The 24,080-nt window shown below is 39.1% G+C and overlaps 1 protein-coding gene across 1 annotated transcript in view; it reads left to right on the forward strand.

The window, feature by feature from the left end:
* The window catches only part of MIPOL1 (mirror-image polydactyly 1), a 156,064-nt gene that overhangs the window by 88,321 nt on the left and 43,663 nt on the right, over positions 1 to 24,080 (forward strand). Inside the window, exon 9 of the mRNA XM_082485888.1 lies at positions 18,713 to 18,807. Within this exon, the coding sequence (XP_082342014.1) occupies positions 18,713 to 18,807 (95 nt within the window). The remainder of the gene's footprint in view (positions 1 to 18,712; positions 18,808 to 24,080) is intronic.

Consider the following 24,080-nt stretch of genomic DNA (forward strand, 5'->3'; position numbering starts at 1 on the left):
ATAAAAATTTGATTTGGTGCAGTAATAATGAAATAGCAAGATACTTCTGTTATCAAATGTACTTTGAATTTGACAATCAGTGTTTACTTACTGTGGTTTTTTACTGAGCTGTGAAGTTTATTGTAGATACCAGCAGTTAGTTTCAGTGTTTGTAGCAACAAATATTTCAACCTAAATGCTGAATTACGGTAATGATGATGATATTTGTAGCTACTACGAAGCAATTATTCCTGACCATAGTTCTCCAAAACGTAATATAAGGAGGGTTACAAAAAAGTCCTTAAAAATAATATATCTGTAAAATAAAGATTTTTTTAAGAGAGTAGGACAAGCAAAAGGGTTTGCTAGTAACAGAGTCAAAGGAGTGGTTTCCTAGAGTTTGAAAAATCATTACTAATTACAGACTTTGAGCTAGCAGTTTATCTAGGAGAGACAGAAATTTGTTTTATGTAAACGGGCTTATTTTCAGAGAAACTGGCAATTCAACTGCAGTCTTGTTGATGTAAAAAGTAAGACTTTTTGTGGAAGGTTATATATATTACCTAGATGCTGGATAAAGTTCTCAGAATTTTTCAGAATACCACAGTGCAGTAAATTAAAAAGAAATCTAAGTTTTATAATAAGTTGTATTTTAAATTTGTGTCACACCGTGAAGCCTCAGCAGACAGTATTAAATAATGCTTCTTTGACTGTAGAGGTGTCATTTTCTTGAAGCCTGAAAAATTAATTAATCTTTGTAGGAAATAAAAAGTTCATTAATTCTTGCCAACAGTGACAACTTGTTAGTGACTAGACCAGAAAGAAACCCCTCACCCCTACTGAACTTACTGTGACAACTTTTATTGACTTCAGTGGGAGCAGCGTTGGGCCCTGTGTAATTAAGTCCAATGAACTGTAAATATTGCTATGACATAACTTTGACAGTTACAGTTCATCTATAATTATTTACATTTCATAAGTTAGTACTAACTCTTTACTAGAAGATTTTATTTGATATTTTGAAAAACCATGGCCTATTGATGGCATCTCCATTCAGCTGCTGTTAATATATCCTTAAGAGCTGGTATGAATTAGTACTTTCTTTCCCCTGAAGAGGTGCAGCATAGCTGGATTTCCGTCTTTGAGAAATGGTGGGACTTCAGTGTATCTTCACCAATCGTGAACCAAGATTGGCTACCAACTTCACTGAAAAACAGTATTTTGGGGGGGTGGGGCTGGACTGGCAAATTCCTTAATTTTGTGAGTACGCTGTTTTGGAGCATTTGAGTTTAGTGTACGAGTTATTTGTTTTATTAACTCTGACACTTGAACTAAATTTCAGGAATTTCTTTTGTAGAAAACAGTTAAATTTTACCAGCTGCCAGGATTCTGGGCAAAGGGCAAAGCAATGTTGGTGTAAATGAAACAGTGATAATTTATAGGTTCTAATATAAAAATCAAAAGTCGGTCATATGGAATACAGAAAAAATGTGATTTGAGGAAACAAATCTTGATTTCTTAATATTTAACTTTAACTTGTATTTTCAAAGGTTTTTCCTGCTGCTTTGACCTCTAGCAGTAGTAGTGGTGGATATTAAGATAGCAGTCCATTTCACCCGAGGCTGTTGATAATTTAGTCATCCGAAACAGCTTCTTCTAAACAGCGTCTCTAGGATGTAGTTCCTCCCTCCGAGGGGAGTGGTCTTTTGTTAGATTATGTAAATTGAGAAACTCATTCATTACCGCCGCATTGCTAATTCCTGCCTTAACCTGCAGAACCAGGAATTGCACAGCGCTTTTCCAGCGCACAGCAAACACGAGAAGCCACTGTTCCTGCGTTTGCTTTACTTTCTTGGGGGAATTGGATGAAAGCAGATTCAAATCAGCGGGGGATTTGTTTGTCAAATTTTGCAAATCAGGCTGCAGAAAATGGAGTTTTACAAGCCCCGTGCAGCAGTCCAAGATATCAAACTCACTTCAGCTTTCAATATAACGTTCATACCGACTCTTTCAATCTTAATTTTGATTGATTTCTTACCAGTAGAAGTTTATACTGAAATCTTTCCTTTGTCCTCTTTATCCCTTGCTCACCTTTTCATTCTTTCCTTGTCAATTATTAACACCGTGACGTTACTTGTTGCTGCAGTAACTTTGTTTCAATGCAGCTGTTGCCAGGTGAATTTTCTTGAGCGCTTGATTGTCACATTTACAGAGATTTTATGAGATATCAGAAAAGTTTTGTTTTGGGCAGCTGTCTTCAGCTTTACATTCTCAGGGGACTGGCCTGTGCTGTCTCTAGATGTTTTATTGCGGGGGGGGGGGGGGGGGGAAGGGGAAAAAAAAAAATAAAAAAGAAGGGAAACACACTGTGTGTTGATTCCAGGTTATGTACGGTAGGTTTTGTTAGGCAGGTAGATACCAAGACATGGAAATATATTGGATTGATTGGATTGAGTTCACTGGGACAGATTTGCTGTGCCCTGGTGAGGTAGAGGTTCACAAGGGGCTCAACAGACAGAATGTGCCTGATTGATGTGTTAACAAAGATCTTTTTTAGGTCTGTTTTTTTCGCTGGGAGGTGTTGCTGTAATTAGATGGTGAGTCCGGTGAAGCTGTGTGTAACCAGACTGGGACTGTTGCAAGACATGAGACCAAAGTCCAGGCTCCCTGACAGCATGCCAGTGGCCACGCAGTACACACCCTAGGGTGCTTTTCTGCCCTTAGAGTATGGGCTGGTGGTTAATTCTGCAGGCATACCGTGCCAGTTGTGACCACTTCACAGGCTTGAACTGGTCATCCCAACTGCAGGATTTAGGCAGCAGAGACCCTTGCTGCATACCTGCAGTTTGAAAGTTTCCTAGAATATGGCTTGGCCGAGGTGAAGCAATGTTCACTGTCATTTTCTTCTTCAAAGCTTCAAGTTCCTGCTTGCTTTGTGGTGGTTTCTGCCATGGAAACCCACACAGAACACCGGCTTGGAAGAATTTCCTGATTTCTGTCCTTACTATCTTTCCACGTTGGATGGAAACCTTTCTTCAGATCTCTTCTGACAGGCAGAGGAGCCCTGTACTGTCCATTGCTCAAATTCGCTCCTCGTTGGCACAATCTAAATGTTAACTTTCCGTTGGTACACCAAAGCAGAGTGAGACTAAAACTAAACCACTTTACCCCTCTCCCCAACACCTCCCTACCCCCACACCCCACCCCCCGCTTCCTCCATGGATGACAAACAAAAGGCAAAGAGCCAAGTTTTGCCTTCCAGGGGAAAACCCAGTGTAACGGCCTGGCAACACTGCAAGAATAGAAAGAAGCAACTGGAGAAATAAGGAAAGAATAAAAAGCAAATGAAAATCCGTTGCTTAAAACCATTCTTTCTCCTTCCCTTTTCCCACCTATTTTAGCATTCTTCCAAAAGTAGAAAAACTGACAACTAGGCTCAAGTTTTCTGTTTCTTTTGTAGTGTGCAGTGGATTTCTGTTAATAGATGTGAGGATGTGTGTACAAGGATCCATGTCAATTTTATTGCTATAATGACGTGTTTTTTTCTTTTGAATCTGAAGTGGGAACTAAGTACACTGTTTTGCTTTAATTCAAAATAAAAAATAATGTATCCTGCAGTGTATCTTTCTTAAAACAGCTGCCATGGGAGTATGATACATTTTTACCCATCCCTGTTGTTGAAACTTTTTGGCTAGCCGATTTCTTTATATGTCCCTTGAAATGTTGGTAGCTCCTGTTAATTGCCCCAGTGCCTACTGATGAGCCCAGAAGTGATTGTCAAGCTCCCATACTTAAAGCTCAGAGAACAAGCTGCTTATGATGACCCAACAGAGACATAAGGGAGGTCTATGAAAGGGAAAGTATTCAACCAGCCTTAATCCTTGTTTTCAGTAAGGCAGTGTCTTTAAGTGCAGACTAATTAGTGAATAGACATGGTCGTAGATTCTTGTAGACATGTCTTTTGTTGGCTTGAGATGAGCTGAGCAGCTGATAGAAATGGTTTAAAATCTCTGCTTTGCTTTTCTTTTAATGCACTTTAACAGGGTATGGAGATGAGAAAATATAAATCAAAGCACGAGCAAAAGTAAATACAAACCATCCAACTACCTATGGTGATAAATTCCTTTTAGATATTAGCAGTTACACTTATGACTCCCATTCATGGAAGTCTGGCCCCGTGCTTCTAAAAGAACTATTCATTTTATAACCTTTGACATATATCAATACTAGAAAAGCATGCATTTTTTTCCTGTTACAGTAACGTATTATGCAAGCATTACTTTGCATTTGAATAGTATGTTAAAGTCATCAATCACAAAGTGATCGATCAAGGTAAACATAGTTCTCCCATTTTAGTGCTAGGGAAATTGAATTCCAAGAAGTGAAGTGAATTTCCTTAAGAATTGATGGCATGCCTGAGACTAGGACCTAAATCTCTAGAGGGGTAGCCCCCCTCTTTAATCATTTGTTTGTCATATCTTACTACATATTGTATAATAAAATTTCCCAACAGGTAGGAATAACCATCTGCACATTCCAAAAAGTCATTTATGGTAAAATTGAATGCAAGAAAATGCATATGGGGAAACTGAGTTAATGATGAATGACATCTAGTCATAGTCACCTGAAAGAGAAAGCATTCCTTAAAGATCTGCGAGACATTTGAAATATAGTGAGAGGGTTAAAAAAAAAAAAAACCAACAACAACAAAAAACCCATCCCAAACAACGTTGTAGGTTTTTTTCTCTGGTTGTATTTCCCCTATTGTTTGCATGTTGCTTGACCTTGACACAATGCAGATAGGAAGCAGACGTAGCAACTTACTGTTCTACTCATGTTCTAAAAGGAACCATAAATTCCAGTGATATTCAATAACAGTACCTTGGTTATTGAAGCTCATAACCTTTTTGCTGCCTTTATCACCTGTATTATCGATAGGAGATAATTACTGCAAAGCAGCTGGCTGTTGGTTTTAGAGAGCATCAATTGTTCTCCTGTCCCAGCTGTTGGCTAATAAGGACAGTCAACACATCTGTTTCAACAGCTGGTAATTAACAAAAGCCTAATTGCTGCAACTCTTTTAACAACAAATCTATGAAAGAGTAGGGATGTGGAGGAATATTATTTACTCTGTGCTTTGCACTTTCTGTGACCAGTTTCTTTTTTCTTTTTCTTTTTCTACTTTGAACACCACTGCCTTTGTCTGACACATTGAATGGCAGGAGAACACAATATGGTAATCCAGAGCTTAAGTTTTTCAGATCTTTGTTGGTGTTTCTTATTGCAACATTTCTTTGCTAAGTTACAAGATAAAATGGATCAAAAGCATTTTGTGGAGTTTCATACAACAGCTACAATCCGCAGCAGTATGCCTACCGCAATAGGGCTGCCGATCCAGCAGCCTCTAAAACAAAGTAATGGGTTTCCCCGTTTGTGTATGAGTTTAATAGCTCTGCACCCCTTCCCAAAAAAGGTGTCATCATTCTGGAAGTGGTGGTTATTTGCAGACTTTTATTACTGCTGTTCAGATCCTTCGCAAAATTTGTTGCACAGACGGTGTTTTTTCCTTCCTCTGATGAAACCTGCATGTGTTGGTAAGTTTAAAAGTAAACCTTGCACTGCACAAATATCTCACCGTTTTATCATTACAGAATTGGAGAGGGTTCGGCACAGTGCTTGTCTAAGTATCTACATTTATAGTGTCAGCCACCAAACAAAGTCAAAGACATTTCTCTTAATTAGACTTTTTCTGTGTGTTATCCTTGTGTACAGCACACATATAATTGGAATACTCATCACTAAACAGAGAGAATGCGTGTATACAAATACAGGGAAATGTTAATCCCATTGAAGTCAACAGTGAACTTCTGTTGGCTTCAATGGGTAAGGATTTTCCCTGCAAAACCAAATTTTCTTAAAAGCTGGAGGCAAATTTGGCATTCATTACGCTACCCTTGAAAAGAAAGTGTTCAAGTATTAATGGAACTATTGCCTGAAGTATTATGCAAGTCAGGCATGTGTTGCAGATTGTGTGAATGACTGAGTCAATAAAAATTTCTAAGAAATAGCATTTAAAGTGGTATTTTGAAGCGGTAAACTGATGAGGAAAAAATTGTGATTCTTTGCTAAAAGTCAAGATCACTTGATTAAACTTGCCTCGCTAACATTTCAGTTGGCAAATATTTCTGTACACTGAGTCCTTAATTGTCTGCTGGGTATGTTGAAAGGTATATAAGAAATTCTACCCAAGTGCTGGCCATTGACAGAATAGAGATTGCATAATTAAAAATATTCTGGCAAGACAAGTTTAGTTCAACAGGTGTTCAAGTGAAGAAATGCATAATAGGTGCAGTGAAAAAGTATAAGATATGCTTTGAACAAATAAAAACAAAAGCATTGGCTAAAATTCGAACTGTAAGATAGTAACATAGAGAAGTGTTTATTTTCTGGGTTTATCAGGATGTGATTGTTGTACACTACAGTCTTTGGAGATTGAAATGGTTTCTTTTGTCTTGCACAAATAAGAGGAAAGAAATACACCTTCTGCATTAGCTTATACTGTGGAAAATTGCTGGAGCATTTGATAGTTGACAAAAATGTTTATCTTTTCAGTGGGTTATTTTGTTTAACTTCTCAAGTTATGATTTTAAAGAGAATTACTGTGGGTAACATATCACTCTTCTCATTCCCTACCCTTTCTCTTCCTTCCGCTGAAGATTAAAAAATTTATCAGATATGCAGCAACTACATTTTTTCCAGTTTAAATGTAGTTGAGTCTGAGTGGGTTGCAACAGAAATTTAGATGTGGTCTGCAACCATGCACCAACACTTAGGTAGGAAGTGAAAAGATTGCTTTTGCCCAAGGCAAAAATCTAGTAGAATCTTATTGAATAGATATACAGTAGAAGAAATATGACTACCGCATATAAGATTTAGTAAATAGATTTTTAGCAGGAAGGACCAGAACTCTTTGGTATCAGAACATACTTTTGAGTCCTGAGTGAAGGTAGCTCACCTGTATCAACAGATCTCATCCAACAGTACAGCATCCATAACAATCCATGAAGATGTCCGTCCCCTGCTGATTCAATAAGAAGGTGCTGACATTGAATACTCTCAAGTACTTTTTCCATCAGATGGATGGTTCCTATAAAGACTGAAATGTATGTTCTCACAAACACCTCTATTCACTTTTCATACTTTAATTTTAAATCCTTAGTCTGAGTTCTACTTGGGTGGAAACCATTGCAGTAAGATTGTGGAGAAAGCAAGATTTAGGGAGTTCTTCTGGTCAAAATCAGGACCAGCTATTCAGTATGACTGATCCCTTTTACACATCTAGAATCGCACAGATTAAGAGTGAAACTGTTTTAAATTATCTGTTGAGGATCCTCTCATCACAGGAGACATGATGGTAGCTTGTTAACAGTGTCTCAGAAATTCACGGTCACCCCAGTTGCACAAGTAGCTCAAGGTAGCGAAGCCTGCAGTCAGCCTCAGGACCAGGCACGCAGCTTTGTCTTTTTTCCAAAAGTGTGAGGCACAACATTAATCCAGCTGGAGAAAGAGCCCAAATTGTCTTGCTACGTTGTCTGATGAGAACTTCGCATATCAAAGGAGAAGAAGAGGAGAAGGACTAACAGGCTTGCTAGATTCAAAGTTGGTTTGAGCACATATTTGTAGTTAATGTCTGAACATGTCAATGTGGGGCATATACTCATGGATTCTTTCTTATTCCTAATTTTCCTGCTAACAGATACATTATTCAATAATGGTTTATTCTTTTCTTAAGTGTAACAGTTGCTGTTGAACTCCACCCTTTGATTCTGAGTTCCTGTGTGTATGAAAATATCAGATAAATTTGAGTGTGTATACCTGCTAGTAGTTCATTTTCCATAAGTTGAATACCGCAAGGTGAAGTATTCAATATTAATTCAAGCCCTGCCCTGCCTTTCCTTCCAAATCCTGGAAGATTTGTGGGCCAGACCGGTCCCACTGAAGTCATTGGGACAATTCATTTTTATAATCCTGTACAGACTCATGGCTTTTATGAAAGACTTGTAGTTTTATTCTGATAGTGGGATTAGATGTTGCTGCCTTCTGCAGAAGGACTGTCTGTCAAGGGGTAACAGTCATTCTGCCTCTTTGCATGAAAGGTTGTAATTTGGAGCATGTTATCACTTAGCATCAATTATAAGCTTTGGAGCGTAAAAACTCCTTTTTTGCTCAAGTTACTGCCTTGCATGCTTTTGAAACCTGAATGGTTTCAATGTACATATTTTCTTACTGAAGAGAGACTTGTGAAATGTTGCAGAATGTCTCAGTTGGACCAAGTGTCTCAGTTGGACTGGTGTCACGCTAAAATCAGGGGTAAGGAACTGTAATAAGTGAATGTCTTATAACAGCCAAAGTGTAACCAAGTCCAAACGGCAATGGAAGGGCATGGTCAAAGGTCAAAGCCAAGGACTTTACTGTAATATAGATTGGGTAGCGAAGTAAGGTTAGAAAGATTTACTCGAGCGAGATTTACTCCTGCATCCTTGGAGTGGAGCTGTGGGTGACACCTGTTGAACAGTCAAGAGTGTCCCACCAGCTTAGTGGGAGACAGAGAAGCAAATTGTCAGTCAAACTCATATATAAGTCAGATTTATCAATCTTGATCAAGTTCATTAAGCCCTTGTTAGTTGACAAGACCAATTACTGTACCTACTCTAGTAACTAAAATAGGATCAGGGCATGGGCTTGCACAGCGACATGCAATCATCTATGCTTTTTGTTAGAAAGCTCCCTGGCAAAGTTTTAACCTGCTGTCCTGGACAACGCCTTTGAACGATCGTGTGTGCAATACAGGGCCTATTTGCCTTAGACAATCTGGTGTTAGCAGCCGTTCCTTTTAGGGGTGGAAGGTAGAGAGCTTTGACATGGTAACACAAGGCAGGTCATGCCAGTAGATCTCAAGGCTGGAGCATGGTTTCTGGATGGTTCTTTTTAGCAATAGAGAGGTGACTGCTGTGGTCAGTTTGGGGTCTGCTAGCGGAGCCTGAAAATGTACCAGGTGGAGAGCCCTGAAAGCACACACAGTTTCTGGCTGCAGCACAGATAAAACATGTCTGGTTGTAACACGAACTCTCTTCTGTTCTTCTTCCAGTTCAGTTCCGCCCCAAACTGGATAGGACACTTTTGGGGCCGAGGGGAACGTTGTTTTTATTGAATAGGGTCTTTGTTACCGCAAAGCTTCTGAGACAACATTACAACACTACCTTTTGGATCCTGTGCTGATGACTTGCTGTTTGTGGCATACTGACTTGATATCCTAAGTGGCCAAAGTCATTTGCGTGGACAACGGGTGACATTTGAAGCTTTCCCAGAGTAATCTGCCAGTAGGTCTCAGACACCACCTAAAAGGCTTCTTCAGCTCACTCCAGCCTACACAGTCATTTCCCTCTTGATTTCCCCTAAGGAGATTGCCAGTACAGTTTGTTATAAAGTGTATTAGTCTTCATAGTGTGTGTGAAGCAAGTCAGGTCTGTCAGAGTTGAGGGAAACATGCCTGTTATTAAAGTAGATCAGAGAGTTTTTTTCTTCTGTGTTTCAAGCTTATATCTGACAACAGGGTCTGCCTTAAAAGGGATGCATCTCTTTTCTAGTCCAGTTACCTATGCAGCCGTGAAGGGGGACATAAGAAAGCTTCCCAAGGTAAACAGTATACACCAAGCCCAAAACAACATGCTTTATTTTCTCTTTCAAATAAGACACGTTTCTCTATGTTGCTGATATCTTTCCATTATTTATTTGAAATTGCATTTTTCCAACTGATTTTTAGATCAAAACCAAAATGCGTGATGTCACCAAGGCCAAACCTGAATTGCAGAACGTGGAGGAATGTGCCCTTGCCACATGCCCACAGCTGTAAGCAGTCTTTAATCTGAGAAAAAAAGGAATTATTATTTTCATGTCGATTCTAAAGCCATAGCTACTGTGCAAATGTAACTGTTTTGAATGGCTTTTTACTTCTCTATTAAAACAAAGTCTTCTTGTTCTCTTTTTATTTTCTTTCACAGTGTGCATCATGGTTTAGTAGTGAGCCAAGTATCTACCTATCTGTATATGGAGACCTAACTACTTGCTATTTTAAAGCACCTCCAGCTTGTGTTCTTAATATAATCCCTCCTACTAAAAGGTCAGCATCTCTGCACATGACATTATTTATGTGCAAAGCCCAGTCCAGCTATGAATGTGTATTTTGGAGCTGTCATCTTTAAAAGTTTTTAGGAGTCATTGTGTTGTCACTAATGTTAGATCTTACCTGAAATAAACTTTCCGGTATCCTTAGGTAGTTATCTGTACGCACATACTAGGTATGTATGATGGTATCTCTGGGTTTTTTAGCTATATACTCAAACAAATGGAAACCATAAATGAAATCTTGACCCTGGAAAGTCAATTACAGTTCTAGGTCAAATTTACAGGGGCAGAATTTCAAATTAATTTTCCTCACTGTGTGAATCATTCTTTACAATAAAATGATTCCATGTATTAGTCTCACACACTCATCCCATGCCTTGGATTGTCTTTTGAATAGCTAATTTTTCCTGCAGTTTCAATATACCATATATTACTTGGAAGAAGTATAGGATATTAACAAATAATACTGCAGATGATGAAGAAACTTTGTATCAACATCATATCTAAGGTTAGATGAGCTAATTCTTAATTCTCACTGAAAAATAGCATGAGCATTTCATATAGACACTTCCTTGCATAATGTGGTAATGGACTGAATCTGCCTGTAATATGGGCTCGTTTGGGCACATCATTAGATGAAAGAGTAAACTGCTTGTCAAGTACTGCTCGTACAGTGTACTTCCTAGTGTGATGTGACCATGCAGTACAAGAATGAGGCATTCACATCTCAGGCATAATAGTTCAACTGCCATTGCTTCAAGATAATTAGTAGATATTAAGTTTTCTCTTATTGTAATAAAATGAACCAGATACGTACCTAGTCTGGACAAAAATGCTATTGGATCCTTTAATTTTCTTTGACACAGCAGTAAAAAGCTATTTGGCGATTATTTTTTTTTTTTCCCCCGATTGCACAACCTGCATAATATTTATCATGGCCTGTTGCTGTCATCCCAGTCACAACAGGACCTCTCAGAAATGAATGAGCACACAACCAGTATTCATATGGTACAATCATGTATTCTTACTGGGGAATTTGTTGTTGTGATGAAGACGAGAGTCTGGACCTCAGATAGCGACATCTTTTACAAGTCTTCTGAAAAGCTTCCTAAAAATACTAAATTAGGGATGGCATAAAGACTGAGTTGGGGAAGGTGGCATTAGGTAGACTTGCAGGACAACACTTCTTGAAAATGACAATTCCATTTTGGAATAAAAGGGATATTATGGGGTTATCATTTTTAATTCCAATAAGAGAAAACATTAAGAAATTCTTTGTAAAGTAGCTGAAAAAGATGCACCTATGCATGCTAAAAAGCCAGTGTTGATGCACTCACATCATATAGATCAAAACACTGATTTCGGCTCCCTGATTCAAGTTGGGCACCCACAAACATTTTGATGGCTGAGCTGTGGAGTTAGTCTCCTTTCCTGCAATGCATCTTCTGTCTGGATCTGCTTTTCACATACTTAGCAATTCAATAAAGAATTTTTTGTACCAGTCACAGAGAGAGCACATAGACCAATGGAAGTCACCAGAAATATGGAAATATGGCTAATTCACATGAATTTAGAGCAGGGAAGTATTCTCACTGGTGGGAGTCTGCCATGTCCAAAGTGAGTTAATACAAGAGACTGGGACTCATCATTAGGTTTCTGCATCCAAAACGAATAACCTAATCACATGGCTGGGGAGGAGTTCTCTCTTCTGTCAGAAATTCTGCCTGACATTCCTCAGAAATATTTCCATCTAAACCAATGCATCTTGACAGGGCATTATTGTTCCAGTGAAACAATGCTTTTTATTAAAAAAAAAAAAAGTTTCATTAACTGATATTTATTCTGACCAACAATAGTATTAGATTGTAGAGTAAAATCTTATTATGGTTAATTGTTTGATCCTGATGCAAACTCATAAAGGTCATGTTTGCTGTTGAGATCCCATTCCTTTGTGCCCAGAGGGAATGTCAACCCGGGTGTGGTTGTGGCAGTGTGTTGGGGGAAGATGTAGCTTAAAGGCTGCTAGAGTTCCCACCACTGCCACTGTTACCCTGAAATTCACACACACAAACAACCCTCAGCTGGTTCTTCAGGGTAGTTTTCTCACTGTACTGATCCTCCACAGCAGCACAGGTCCATCAGGGATCAGTAATACAGTTGCTTGATTTACTCAAAGTTAAGATAGCTGTAGTAAAAAGTTTTTTCATTAGAAAATGATGTGTTAAGAAACAATTTTTCACTAATTTCTAATGATTTCAGTTAGCATTCCAAACTTTTCCAACTCACGTTTCTCTCCCAGAAGTGTTATTTGGTGAATTTTGAAACTACATTTCAAACTTCAAAAATTCAACATGAAGTTTTAATTTTACATTTTAAATTTCGATTTCTTATTGTTAATTATGTATTTAATGATGTGTCAATAATTTACAACATCTGCTATGGTACAATTCTAATTTTCACTTTTCGTTTTTAAAATCGTCAAGGGTAGCTGATACTTAAATGCAAGGTTAACATTTTATCTAATTTTCTAGGTCAATGTGTCCCCTGTTTGTATTGTAATGAAACAGTTTGACACGTTAGTGGTGTGGTTTAAAAAACAAGGAGATCACTTAGTGTGTTATTAGAGAGCTAGGCATTTGCAGTCCCCTCGTGTTAGCTGGAGTCTTTTTCTTGACCCTGAAAACCTCTGATCCCCTAATTAATAAGACAAGTGCTTATATTCTTTTTGAGATCAAAGCGTCACCTGCTCCTGTTGCTGGTGGAACAGTTTGATATGTTGACACTTTGATACAGAAAATAAGATGAGCTGTTGTAATCTGCACTAAGTAGCAGCTGCTAATGTAAAAATAACAGAATGGCTAGAAGTTGGATGTCATAATGTGTCACAACATGACCTGCTCTGCCATGCAGTGTGTCCTTCTCTTGCTGATATGATGTGTAAAGTGTAAAAGCATTAAAAGTAGCTTAAGAAAAAAATATTTCTTCAATGGTTTTAAAACGTTTTTCCAGATTTTTTTCTTGCTTATTCATTCTAATTCAGAATGAAAGAAACCTTTGTTCCCCCCCCCCCCCAGTCTCCTGCTGCCCTGAGAAGACACCTGACCTCTCACTGTCCAGCTAGCCTGCTAATATCAGCAGAAACATACTTCTCCCCATGAGAGATGGGGGCAATTCTCAGTTGTCCACTTGTGGCTAGGCTCCAGATAACATAGGACCAAAGGGGCAGAAAGACATCTTATTGCAATCTTTCCCAATTATACAGCCCTACCAAGTGTAAATGATTGAGTCCATAAATTACAGAAATGACCTTTGAGACTTTCCTGACTTCTCATCCAGCCTTCTTCTAATCTGTGGGAATATCTTGAATCAGTAGAAGCCAAACTGTTGGTAGCAACTGTTACTGAGTTAAGGAATACCTGCACGTTAACAGTCAAGCCAGGGGACAATGCTTTGGGTGGGAAGGATGTCACTTCTAATTGGGTTAATTATGATCTCAGTAAGAATAAAATAAGAATAACTCTTCTACAAGAAGAGTACTTATTAAGCAAGAAAGTGATGTCTTAGAAAACAAGAAATATAGAGACAAATGAAAATTGCCAGAGGTTAAGCTAAATCGGCCCTTGGAAAGGAAATTAAAACAAACAATAGTGTAACGACTGAAATGAGAACAAGGAAAGAGGAAATGTGCCACCTGTCTGAGAATGGTATGGAGATCAAGGATAATCTGGATTAGGTCCGAAAGTGTGTGATTTTATTTTATTTTTTCTCAGCATTGGGCAATGATGATGTCAACTATGAGGACAGGGTTAAGAAAAGTGAATGTATGGAAATGGAGTACATCATAGCTGTTCAATAGGTTATTGTGCTGAGATTGAGACAATGGATGGTTTTCATCCCCAGTTCCGAAAAAGGTGGTACCTGGAATTGCAGGAATGATAGTAAAGTTCTTTAATAATTCCTGTGAGGCTGTGTACAGCATAACATACAGGGAATTAGCAGAGGCAGCATCTATATTTAGAAGGGCAAAAAACATAGTTCTGAAAATTCTAAACCAGTTAGTCTTTATTGTGAGGCTTCAGAGTAAATTTGGAAGGGGAATGTTTTTAAGGCATAGATCTATCAACAGTGGATTGAAGTACAACTTTCACCCAAGTAAGATCATGCAAGAATTCTTCTTTGGTATGATAACTGGTTATTTAGACAAGGCAACTTGTTAAGTATAAGCTGACACATAAGCTTATACGTGGTGCCATATGGAAAATTATTAATTACAGTGGAGAATGTATATTGTCATTTTACAAGCACGCACAAGCTTAATGTGGGAAACGCTGCTCACTGTTAACTGGGTTCACCTAGCATCTCTTGTTTGGAAGGATGGGCACGTAGAGCTCATGTCTGTCTGCAAAATGTCATGTACCCATGAAGGAGATGAGGGATTAGACAAAGGCAATAAGGAACTAGTTAGCAGGAAAGCAACAGCAAACAGCTTTGAAAGGAGAAACGTTAAGGTCCAGGGATTTCACTAGTGGAATTTCTCTCCAATTTCTCACCAATTGGTGCTGAACCAGTTTTCTTTAATGCTGTCATTGACAACCTTTGCCATGAAGAGCAGCAGCGTACCAACAAAATTGCTTGATGACGCAGAGCTGGGAGATGTTATTAACACAACGTGGAGATATCATTAATACAAAATAAGTTCAAGCTACTGTGCGGAAAGGTTGGAACGGCCTCAAGTACTGAAAAAATAAAAACAGTGGGGTGGAAATCAATGGTACCAAGTGTAAGGTATCATCATCTCAGGATGAATAAGAATTTCCACTGTTAGCTGGGTAATACCAGTGAGCAGAAGATGACTGTGAGCAAAAGGGAGGCAAGAATGCATTAGGTAAGATGTTTCCACTGGAGTTAGGATGTACTGCTAGCAGAGCGCTGATGACAGTTGGGTTTGAATTGATCAGGAGAATGGAGAGCCTGCTTACTGAGAGGTAACAGAAAAGGCTGTGTGTTTAGCTTGTGCAAGGAAGAAAAAATAGACGCCCTCTATAAATATATATAGGTTGAAATATAGGCGCTCTCTATAAATGAATGGGAAAGCAGTAAAAAGATAGAGCCGTGAAGCTTTATTACTCAAGTTCATGGAATGTTTTTTTGCTTCTGTTCGATGTTGAAAAGCATTTAGATTAGAGTTGAGGGTGCTCATGTTTGCCCTAGAGGAATTAGGAAAAGGTAAAAACTAGTTTTACCCTTTGTTTTCCTCTGCTGAATTCTAGTATTTTTCCAGGCTTTGCGTTAAGAAAACACATAACATTGTTCTTTCAAATATTTTGAAACAAAAGCAACAGCAAAATGACCAGTAATGAGATTTTCTTACTTAAGATCTGGCTATTTTAAGTTTGATATGTAGCAATTATCTTTTCGATTTAATTTAAAAATTTAAATTTTCAACAAATAACTGTTTGCTAAAGTGCAAAATGGGAGAAGTGTAGAAACAGGATTTCTGCAGGAAAGTGGGGTGGGGGAAAGAGAATGGGGAAGGATCTATCCATGTTAAACCAAATATGAAAGCATAGGAACTTGTGGACAAAACAAAATTGTGAGAAAGAGACCATATCGCAGTGATCAGAATACCCTTTCAGGGATAAACAGGAACTTCACTGAGGGTGACCCCTATACCAAAGTGGTGACCGACCTCACTTCTAAATTGACCTTTTTTGGGAAAACCTCCACCAGAGGAACCTGAGCGTAATTCTTTTTCTTCCTATTGCTCCTTCTTCACCTTGCCTTCCAAAAAATTTCAATCAAAACTGATCCATTTCTGTGAAGAGTTCTGATTTCCACAGCTTGACATTTTCCAAAGGAATAATATTTTGTTAAAAAGTTCCCGAGCAGCTATTGTTATTACTAGAGGTGAGCTCATGTAGGACTTTTGCCATGTGCACTATGGATGGATTTCAATATACATTATAGAAGTCTTCCAAACGTTTTATAGTAGTGGAGGCACCATCATTTTAGTTAGCAATTTAACTTTGCGATGGGCGCTGTTTTGCTTTCCCTCTCCTAGCGGAGGAAGACATCTCTCTTTTGGAAGGATATTTGAGTCATTTATTTGTGTTTACCACTCTTCAGGCCTGTGAATGGTGGGTCGTTTTGTCGCACGGCTGCATGCTGTGCACAAAAAATCCTGTGTTTGAATTTTGGTCTCATGCAGCTCCCAAGTATGAACCCCACTACGTGCTACCGAGGAGGTCAGCAAATGTCTGCTTCTCTTCCCTTCAGTTTTTGTAGCTGTGTTTTTTTAAAAGCCGAAGCACTTGATTCTACTGGTATTTTTACTGGTGCAAACCCAGTCAAATCAGCGCAGTTTTCTCTGCTGAAAAACTGGCATAAATAAGAGTCTTCAGACTCTCGTGCCATCTGACTTTTGTCCTGAAAAGCAAGTGGAACATAAGGTGTATTTTTTATGATAGTTCTCCAGAGAGACTAGCCGTTAATCTCTCTGTGAGTAGGTGTGTCAGCTGCAAACATTTCCTTCCAGTCTACCATTTCAATCACACTTCACAGTACACTGAAAATTGGCAAGGATGTTAATTATTGGCCTCTAGAACAAACCACCTACTTCGATTCAAGCATGTTTTCCAATTTTTAAGAATGTTGTTTCACCTACAGAACAGTATAATTACAGAAAATAGCTTGGTTTGGCTAACATCCTTGTGTTCTGTGAGTTCTGCTTGCAAGGCAGCAAGCAGCGCTGGGCAAGAGGCTCACCTGCAGAGGATTTTAACCTCTTGCTGACAGGAGTTAGGGCTTGCCAGCATCCAGTACATTGTTCTCAGTATCAGAAGCTCTAAACCACTGTCACTCAGAGGTTAAACATTAACGCTTTCTGCTTTTAAAGCTGAAGGAGCCCTCTACGTAGTAAGAAACTTTGGTTTTATTCTCCAGGGAACTTCCTGTTAACATTTTATGAAAGTGCGCTACGGGAGCAATGACAGCGGTGGGTCCTGTACCCCGGCAATGCAAAACCCTGGGTGCAGCGCCACACGCTGAGCAGCACGGTGCAGAGACTGGTTGTGTAGCTGCATCTGTGCAATGCGGTGTTTAATAAAATTTGCCGGAGTCAGCCATGTATCCAGGACATGATTAATCAACCTGCAGAATAAATTGCCCATAGATGACTGGGAGTTGACAGTAAACAGTAAAACACCTGCCTTGAAGACTTACAGTCTTAACAGACAAACAGGAAACAGAAGCAAGTGGGAGCCCTGTTTTAGGAGAGAGATTTTGAAGCACACAGACAGAGTGGTTCGTTATTATACAGCGAGGCGGGGAGAGCCAGAGGCTGAACTCTGCAGTTCCCTTCAGGTGCTCATAGCTCGCGTAACAGGTCTTTAATTTACCAAGAAACTTTTCCGCGACGCTGTCCTGAAGAGTTGGCAGAATCCGCAGTCGGCATTTCTCACACATGTGCCTCTTGGTTTGGGGCTCTACAATTTGTACAATTAATAACTTACACCATGAATTAAAAACATTGGAAAGCAGCCCAATGCTCGGGCTCACGTGTCAAAGAATTGCTGTGCAAGCCCAGTCTTATTTGTTGTTACGATAATTAATCATCTGCTGATTTTGAGATAATTTATATGGTACCTGGGCCCTCAAGGGAGTCCTGCAGTGCTATTGAAACCGGACATTTTAAACTTAATGGTGATTAAGCTATAGAGTCATGTTAAATATACGCGAGCGCTTATTTCTCCTACCTCCTCTTTAACCATAAGGCTGTGTTGGGGCTGGCTACCTTCCTGACCTTACAAGCCACATGCTGCAATTTCCGTAATGGCCGTGAGTCACAAGCCCTTTGCAGGGCGCTGTGAGCAAACAACGGGAGGGGGAACATCCGGGAGGCTTCACGGGTGGGAGATGACAGCGGTTTCTCAGGGATTCCCTCGCTGCACTACAAACCAGATCCTGAGTGAGAATGCAGCCGGATCCCAAAGCAAGCCGGCGGTGCCGGTCCCGGCAGCCCCCGCTGGCTCATCGCCTGCCGCCGCTCAGGGTGCGGGTTATCCAGCAGCCCTCCTGCCAGGAACATCAGCACAGGAGCTGCGCTTCACAGGCGGAGAGCCACGTGCGGACCGAGTCACGCATCGGTAGTTTGTGGCTGAGTGCCTTGCTTCACTTCACTGCCTGTCTGGTGGTCAACGGTTTCGCACTATAGGAATATTATATCAATATGAAGTATGTTCGCTGAGAAACGTTTGGCCGAACTGAAGAGATCTAACCTTGGCCATTCAAAAAGTTTACCATATACACGAGGGAAGCTGTTCAAAACATCATCCTGCTGGGGAAAAAAAACTAGAACAAACTGCAACGTGAGAACAAGAAAGTGGGTTTTTTCGTAAGAATTAAATAGGCGGTATTACAAAACAGTATAACTTTATATATGTAATTATAATGCAGCATGAGTGAAATGAATGCACGTAGGATTGTTATGTTTTCAAAGGACCGTGGATATTCTGAATAAGTTGTTTATCGTTTGTTTATTGTTTTGCAGGCAGACTTGATAGCCTTGCAACAAGAAAAAGAGGCCGCTCTTCAACAGTGCAAAAAATTAGAAGAAGAAATCCAGACATTGCGTGTTTATTACAGGTAAAATAATTAATACTATTATAAATCAGTGAGTCATAGGGGAAATTTTCTGTACTGTGGCTGACTGTGAGTGAGGAAATGGCCTTATCAAATAGGTATTTGTTGGAAATGTGAATACATCAATGAATCAAGGCCTGCATTTCTGCTTTACTGCTCACCAACCATCTCTTTGAAATAGAAGTCCTTTTCTTATAGCCTAAATTTTCTATTAGTTTCTTCTAAGGGAAGGGGAAGGTTGCTGGCAGTTGATTCTCATATAAATGAAAAAGCTGTGTTGTAGCGATGCATTCGCTTAGGAACATGAGGACAAAAGAACCAGTTGACATAAGTGCTTGTTTCTTCCCTGGTTGTTTGCACATGCCTAACTTAATCAACGTAGATTTTAAAATAATAAAATCTGTAGTTCTAAAAGACTTTTCAGCCCCAACATAATATGTATGTTTTAATTCCTTGCATTCTGTAGCAGTACGTAGAATGAGAGAAATAGCCATTCTCTTATTAGTTTAGGTGGGCTGCACTGAACATTTGCATGGATCAGTGGGTTTTAGTCCCTAAGGAAAAGCTCTGTGTGGTCCAGTGAAGGAGTTAGGTTGTTTTATGGAGTGATGTTGGGTTACAGCTCTCATTTCATCCTGACCTCCTGTGTGAGAGGGGATAGAGAGCTGCCAGCAGGTTAAAGGCAGGAGAATTGGCATCAACACAGCAGAAAATTGTGAATCTGAAGGCTGAATGTCTGTGATGAGGGATGTGGGCTGCAGAGGTAAATAATAAATGTAGTGTGAATATTATGTTCATTGGAAATAAAGAGGACTAGTTAGTTATGACTAAAAAGCATTTGCAGTAGCAGAACTGTGTATGTTTTCAGTGTTTCAGCATTTACAAGTGAAAAATACTTGGGTTTCTAGAGGTTTTTAGAGTTTCCCCTTCTCATTAAGTTTATTAAAACCTTGGAGGGAAGTTTCAAAAACAACTTTTGTTCCTAAATCTCATAGGCATTTATTTAAAGCCTGTTAATAGTGAATAGAAACCCCAAGCAATTTGTGATTATTGCTTTTAATGAATTTGGTCAGCATTTAGTGTGTGCACAAATTATGGTATGATTTACCAAGCTAGAAAGAATTTATTATAGTGCCCTCATTACTCACTTAAATAGGATTTGTAGAATAATTTAAAAACAGAAATGCAGTTTTTGTATTGATATTTCAGAAATTGAGAGTTTGGTTTTGTTGGTCTCCTGCGCATTGCAGGAGATTTTTCCTGACTTTTGAGTTATGTTTTTGAGATAGTGTGTCAAGTTTGCACTAACATAGAGTATTTAACAAGTGTAGTAGACAGCAGCCTCAGTTTACTGATGTAGATGCTTTAAACAATAATGACTTGTAGAAATCACCATTAGAATGTACCATGTTGTTAACTTACGGCCCTTAATTTGAACAGGCAGAATTTCATTGTAAGTTTGAGGATGGTATTTTGCAAGATTTAGTCATAAGGTGTGGAAGTACTCATCTGAATATCCCCTGGGGCAAGAACTATTGTATCACCACTAAGTTATACAAGTTACATAGTAGCTCAGAACATCAAAAATGAAAGATTTTATCTCCCACCTCATTGTTCTTAGAGGATGGGGTTTTTTGTAATGCATTCTGAAGTGGACACACAGAGGCACACACTGACTGAGGTTGGCAGGGACCTCTGGAGGTCACCTTGTCCAACCCCTCTGCTCAAGCAGGGCCACCTAGAGCAGTTGCCCAGGACCACGACCAGATGGGTTCTGATTATCTCCGTGAATGGAGACTACAACCTTTCTATATAGAGACACTGTCCAACCATGCAGAGACACGGCTAGGAAAGCCAAAGGCCACCTGGCCTTGTTGCCTTTTACATCCCTCACAAGGTTCAAGAAGGGCTCCTCTAAGTGCCTAAGTAGCAACATTTGAGGTCTCGTGCCTATCTTTTGCCTTGGTTAGAAAGTAATTACACCATTATGAGGATTCTTATGAATAAGGTAACATTTTGGTTATAGTTTCCCATATGGTACATGAACATCTGCAGCCTCTGTCATGCGATAGTGTGGCGGTACTTTGAACACATGCCAAATGAGGTAGATGAAGATAAGAAAATATGACGTGTGCATAAAGCTTCGGGGACTGTGTCAGGCCAAGGGTGGGTTGGCCACAATGATCATGAATGACTAAATAGAGTGCATTTCCCAGGCCATCCCAAATGGGTGAAAATTTACTCTCTGGTTTGTATGTGGAGGCTAGTTAAAGAATGTTGTGTAGATGTCTTCTGGGTTTCCTTTTACTGCATGCTATATACTATGGTAATCTAGAGCAAGCACTGAGAGTGTTTTTCAGATGGCATGTCTTGGACTGAGGTGGACATTTGGTGCTTTGATCTAGGTGAGTTACCTAGACAGTTTGCTGTTCAAAACTACCTTTCCCTGGAGTTATTTCTCTTTTGGACTTCAGAGCTCCTCAGTCAGCAAAATATAGGTTTCTGCACATGCTCCACCCCTCATCTGAACTGTAGAGCTGCAATGAAACACATTATTATACAGGGTGCACATTTCCTTCAGCTACTGTTTTCTCATTCCTTTGCCAGCTTCTCCAAACTTCTGTCATCTCTGCGGTGCCAGCATGACAGCAGCTTGGGAATTTTGACTCCATTTGGTGCATTCTCCTCTTCCTGCTCTCAGGTCTTCCTTGAAGCATTTTCTCATACTTTTCTTCTTTGTTTCCTTGTTTTAACTGAGATTTCTACATCACCCTTTAACCTTAGAGAAGCAAATTTAAGAAAAAGAAACAAATACTAGAGGCTGACGTTAAAGTGTACAAGAGATACCTAAAGCCATGCCTTAACACAACCACATTTTAGGGATTTGGTCATAAAAGTAATGACTGTGTGCATATATTAACAATTTTTGAATGCATACATGTGTAAACAGTAACATGAAAATGTGTATTTTTATACTGATTTGTCTTTCACTAACGTTAGTATAATCCAGAAAAAAAAAAATCAAATATCATTTTATTATGCAAAATCAGGGAAGAGATATTTAGGTCCAGAATATCTGTATGTGTGAACTTGCAACTGTATGTATACACAGACATGCTAAAAGGAGGGAAATAAGTGGAGACCTTCAGGAAAAAAATCAATCCCCCTTTTTCTTTTCTCCAGAAGAAAGATTCCTGATATCTAGAATGCTGCATCCAGTTTTGGGTCCCCAGTAAAAATAAGACATCTATAAATTGCAGCGAGTCTGACAGAGGACCAGCAGTACGGTCAGGAAGCCGTAGCATTTGCACTGTAAAGGTAGATTGAGGGTAATGCTCTTGTTCAGCCTGGAAAAAAATAATTTCTTTCTTTGGCGGCTTCAATGAGACCTAACAGAAGCCTGACAGTGTCTATGAGGAGGTTATCAAGGAGAGGCTCTTCACAGTGCTGCATGAGAAGAGGGTGAGAGACAACAGACTTGAATTGAAACAAGAGAGTTTCAGTCTGGTTATAAGGGAAAACTTTTTCACCATGACGGCTCCCATCACTGGAACAGGTTGTCCAGAGACATTTTGCTGTCTCCATCTTTGGAGACTTCAGTGCCTGACTCGATAAAGTCAGGAGTAACCTGGTCAGATCTCATAGTTGATATCATTTTGAGAGGGAGGTTGGTTGGTTGGACTGGAGACCTCCAGCGGTCCCTTTCAATCTGAATTATTCTACAATTCGGTGATCTGGTAGCTGCTGCTGCTGTTTGAAGCCATTCTTTTTTTTTTTTTCCAACTACGAAAGAAGTCTATGTTGGAAACCACACTTGTTTGCAGACGAAGTGGAAAGTGAATCCCAGCTGAAACTGGAGTTTCATGGAAGGCCTGAAAGACTTAAACCAAAATTAAAATGAGCTTTTGGGGAATAAATGATGGAACATTGATTTCCATATGAATTTTGACTTTCTGAAAAGAAAGCACATCCCAGAAAAATTCCAGCCTCCTTTAAAAGGAAAGAGAAGTGAAAAGGAGGAAAAAGAAAAGGAGGAAGACTAGTACAGATACAAGAAGGGAGAGGAAGTTGGCTCTGAATAAAGTTGGGCAGGTTCTCTGCTTCTCTTTGTTCTTCCTGTGTTGTTTCTGTGTCATGTATCAAAAGGAAAATCACATTTTCTGGATAGTAACCCAAAAATACGTATCAGAAATGAAAATTTGCATAATAGTTAGGGAGAGTATAGAGTTTCTAGCTTACTAATATAATTGTTTCAACACAGTACTCTTTAAGCTAGGGATTAATGCAAATCATAGATCCTCACTGACCAAAGGCGGCTATATCCAAATAATCACTTTTGAAGAATGTGGGAGTGTTAATCCCACTACCTTTCTCACATAGCTCTGCTGTTTGAACATCATCACAAGTTTTTTATTTGCATATTTTTCAGTTACGCGGTGCATCCATTTTTATAACCAGTTTCCTTCTATTTCAATAATGCTTCAGAAGTATACTTCTACATGTTAAAATGCTGACAAAGACATATGCTATTGCATATTGGTTATTTTTTACGTATTAGCTAAAACAGTACAATTGTATATGAGAAATATATCTCTTTATAGGGAAGTACATATATATTTTTCCTTTTTTTTTTTTTTTTTAAAGTCTAAACTATTTCACTGAAAAGCTCTGGCACCGGGAGTTTTCACAGGCAAATAATTAGAACAAATTCTAACTAGTACAGCAAAAGGTAAACCTCTAACTTATCAACCTCATTGCAAAGACAGATAGGAGCAGTACAGGACTGTCCTTACTTAAAAGTATGCTTTTGATAGGTTTTGTGTTGGGGTCAGATCTTGTGATGCTTAATTCAATAAAATTATTGTTTACTGTCCAGCTGTGTAAGATATGTACATCTGCGTTAGTTCACACACCTTTGAATGAAGCTGTTGAGGATAAGAATTGGTATGTCCAGGCTCTACCGTAAAATTTAGGGATGCTTTTAGTAAGTTTGAGTAGTTATTTCAATGACAATTGAAATAGCTCTTTTGTGATTTAATCAAGTGATCTAAAAGCCATATATTTGCTAAGTCTGATGTTCACAGGGGAGGAGGGCCAGTGAAAACTTTTTGCAAAAAATCTTTATCCAAAGAGTTGGTCCAGTTTGCTGTTGAAATGTGTGAGATGCAGAAATAGCTGCAGGCTGGAAGTCATAATGGGAAGAAACATTTATCACAGCAAATTTCCTAGTGAACAGACATTTGAAAAAGCTTGCAGTGTTAAATGAAATTTAAATT

Source organism: Vanellus vanellus, assembly GCF_965231255.1.
Source record: "Vanellus vanellus genome assembly, chromosome: 6".
Taxonomy (NCBI): Eukaryota; Metazoa; Chordata; class Aves; order Charadriiformes; family Charadriidae; genus Vanellus; species Vanellus vanellus.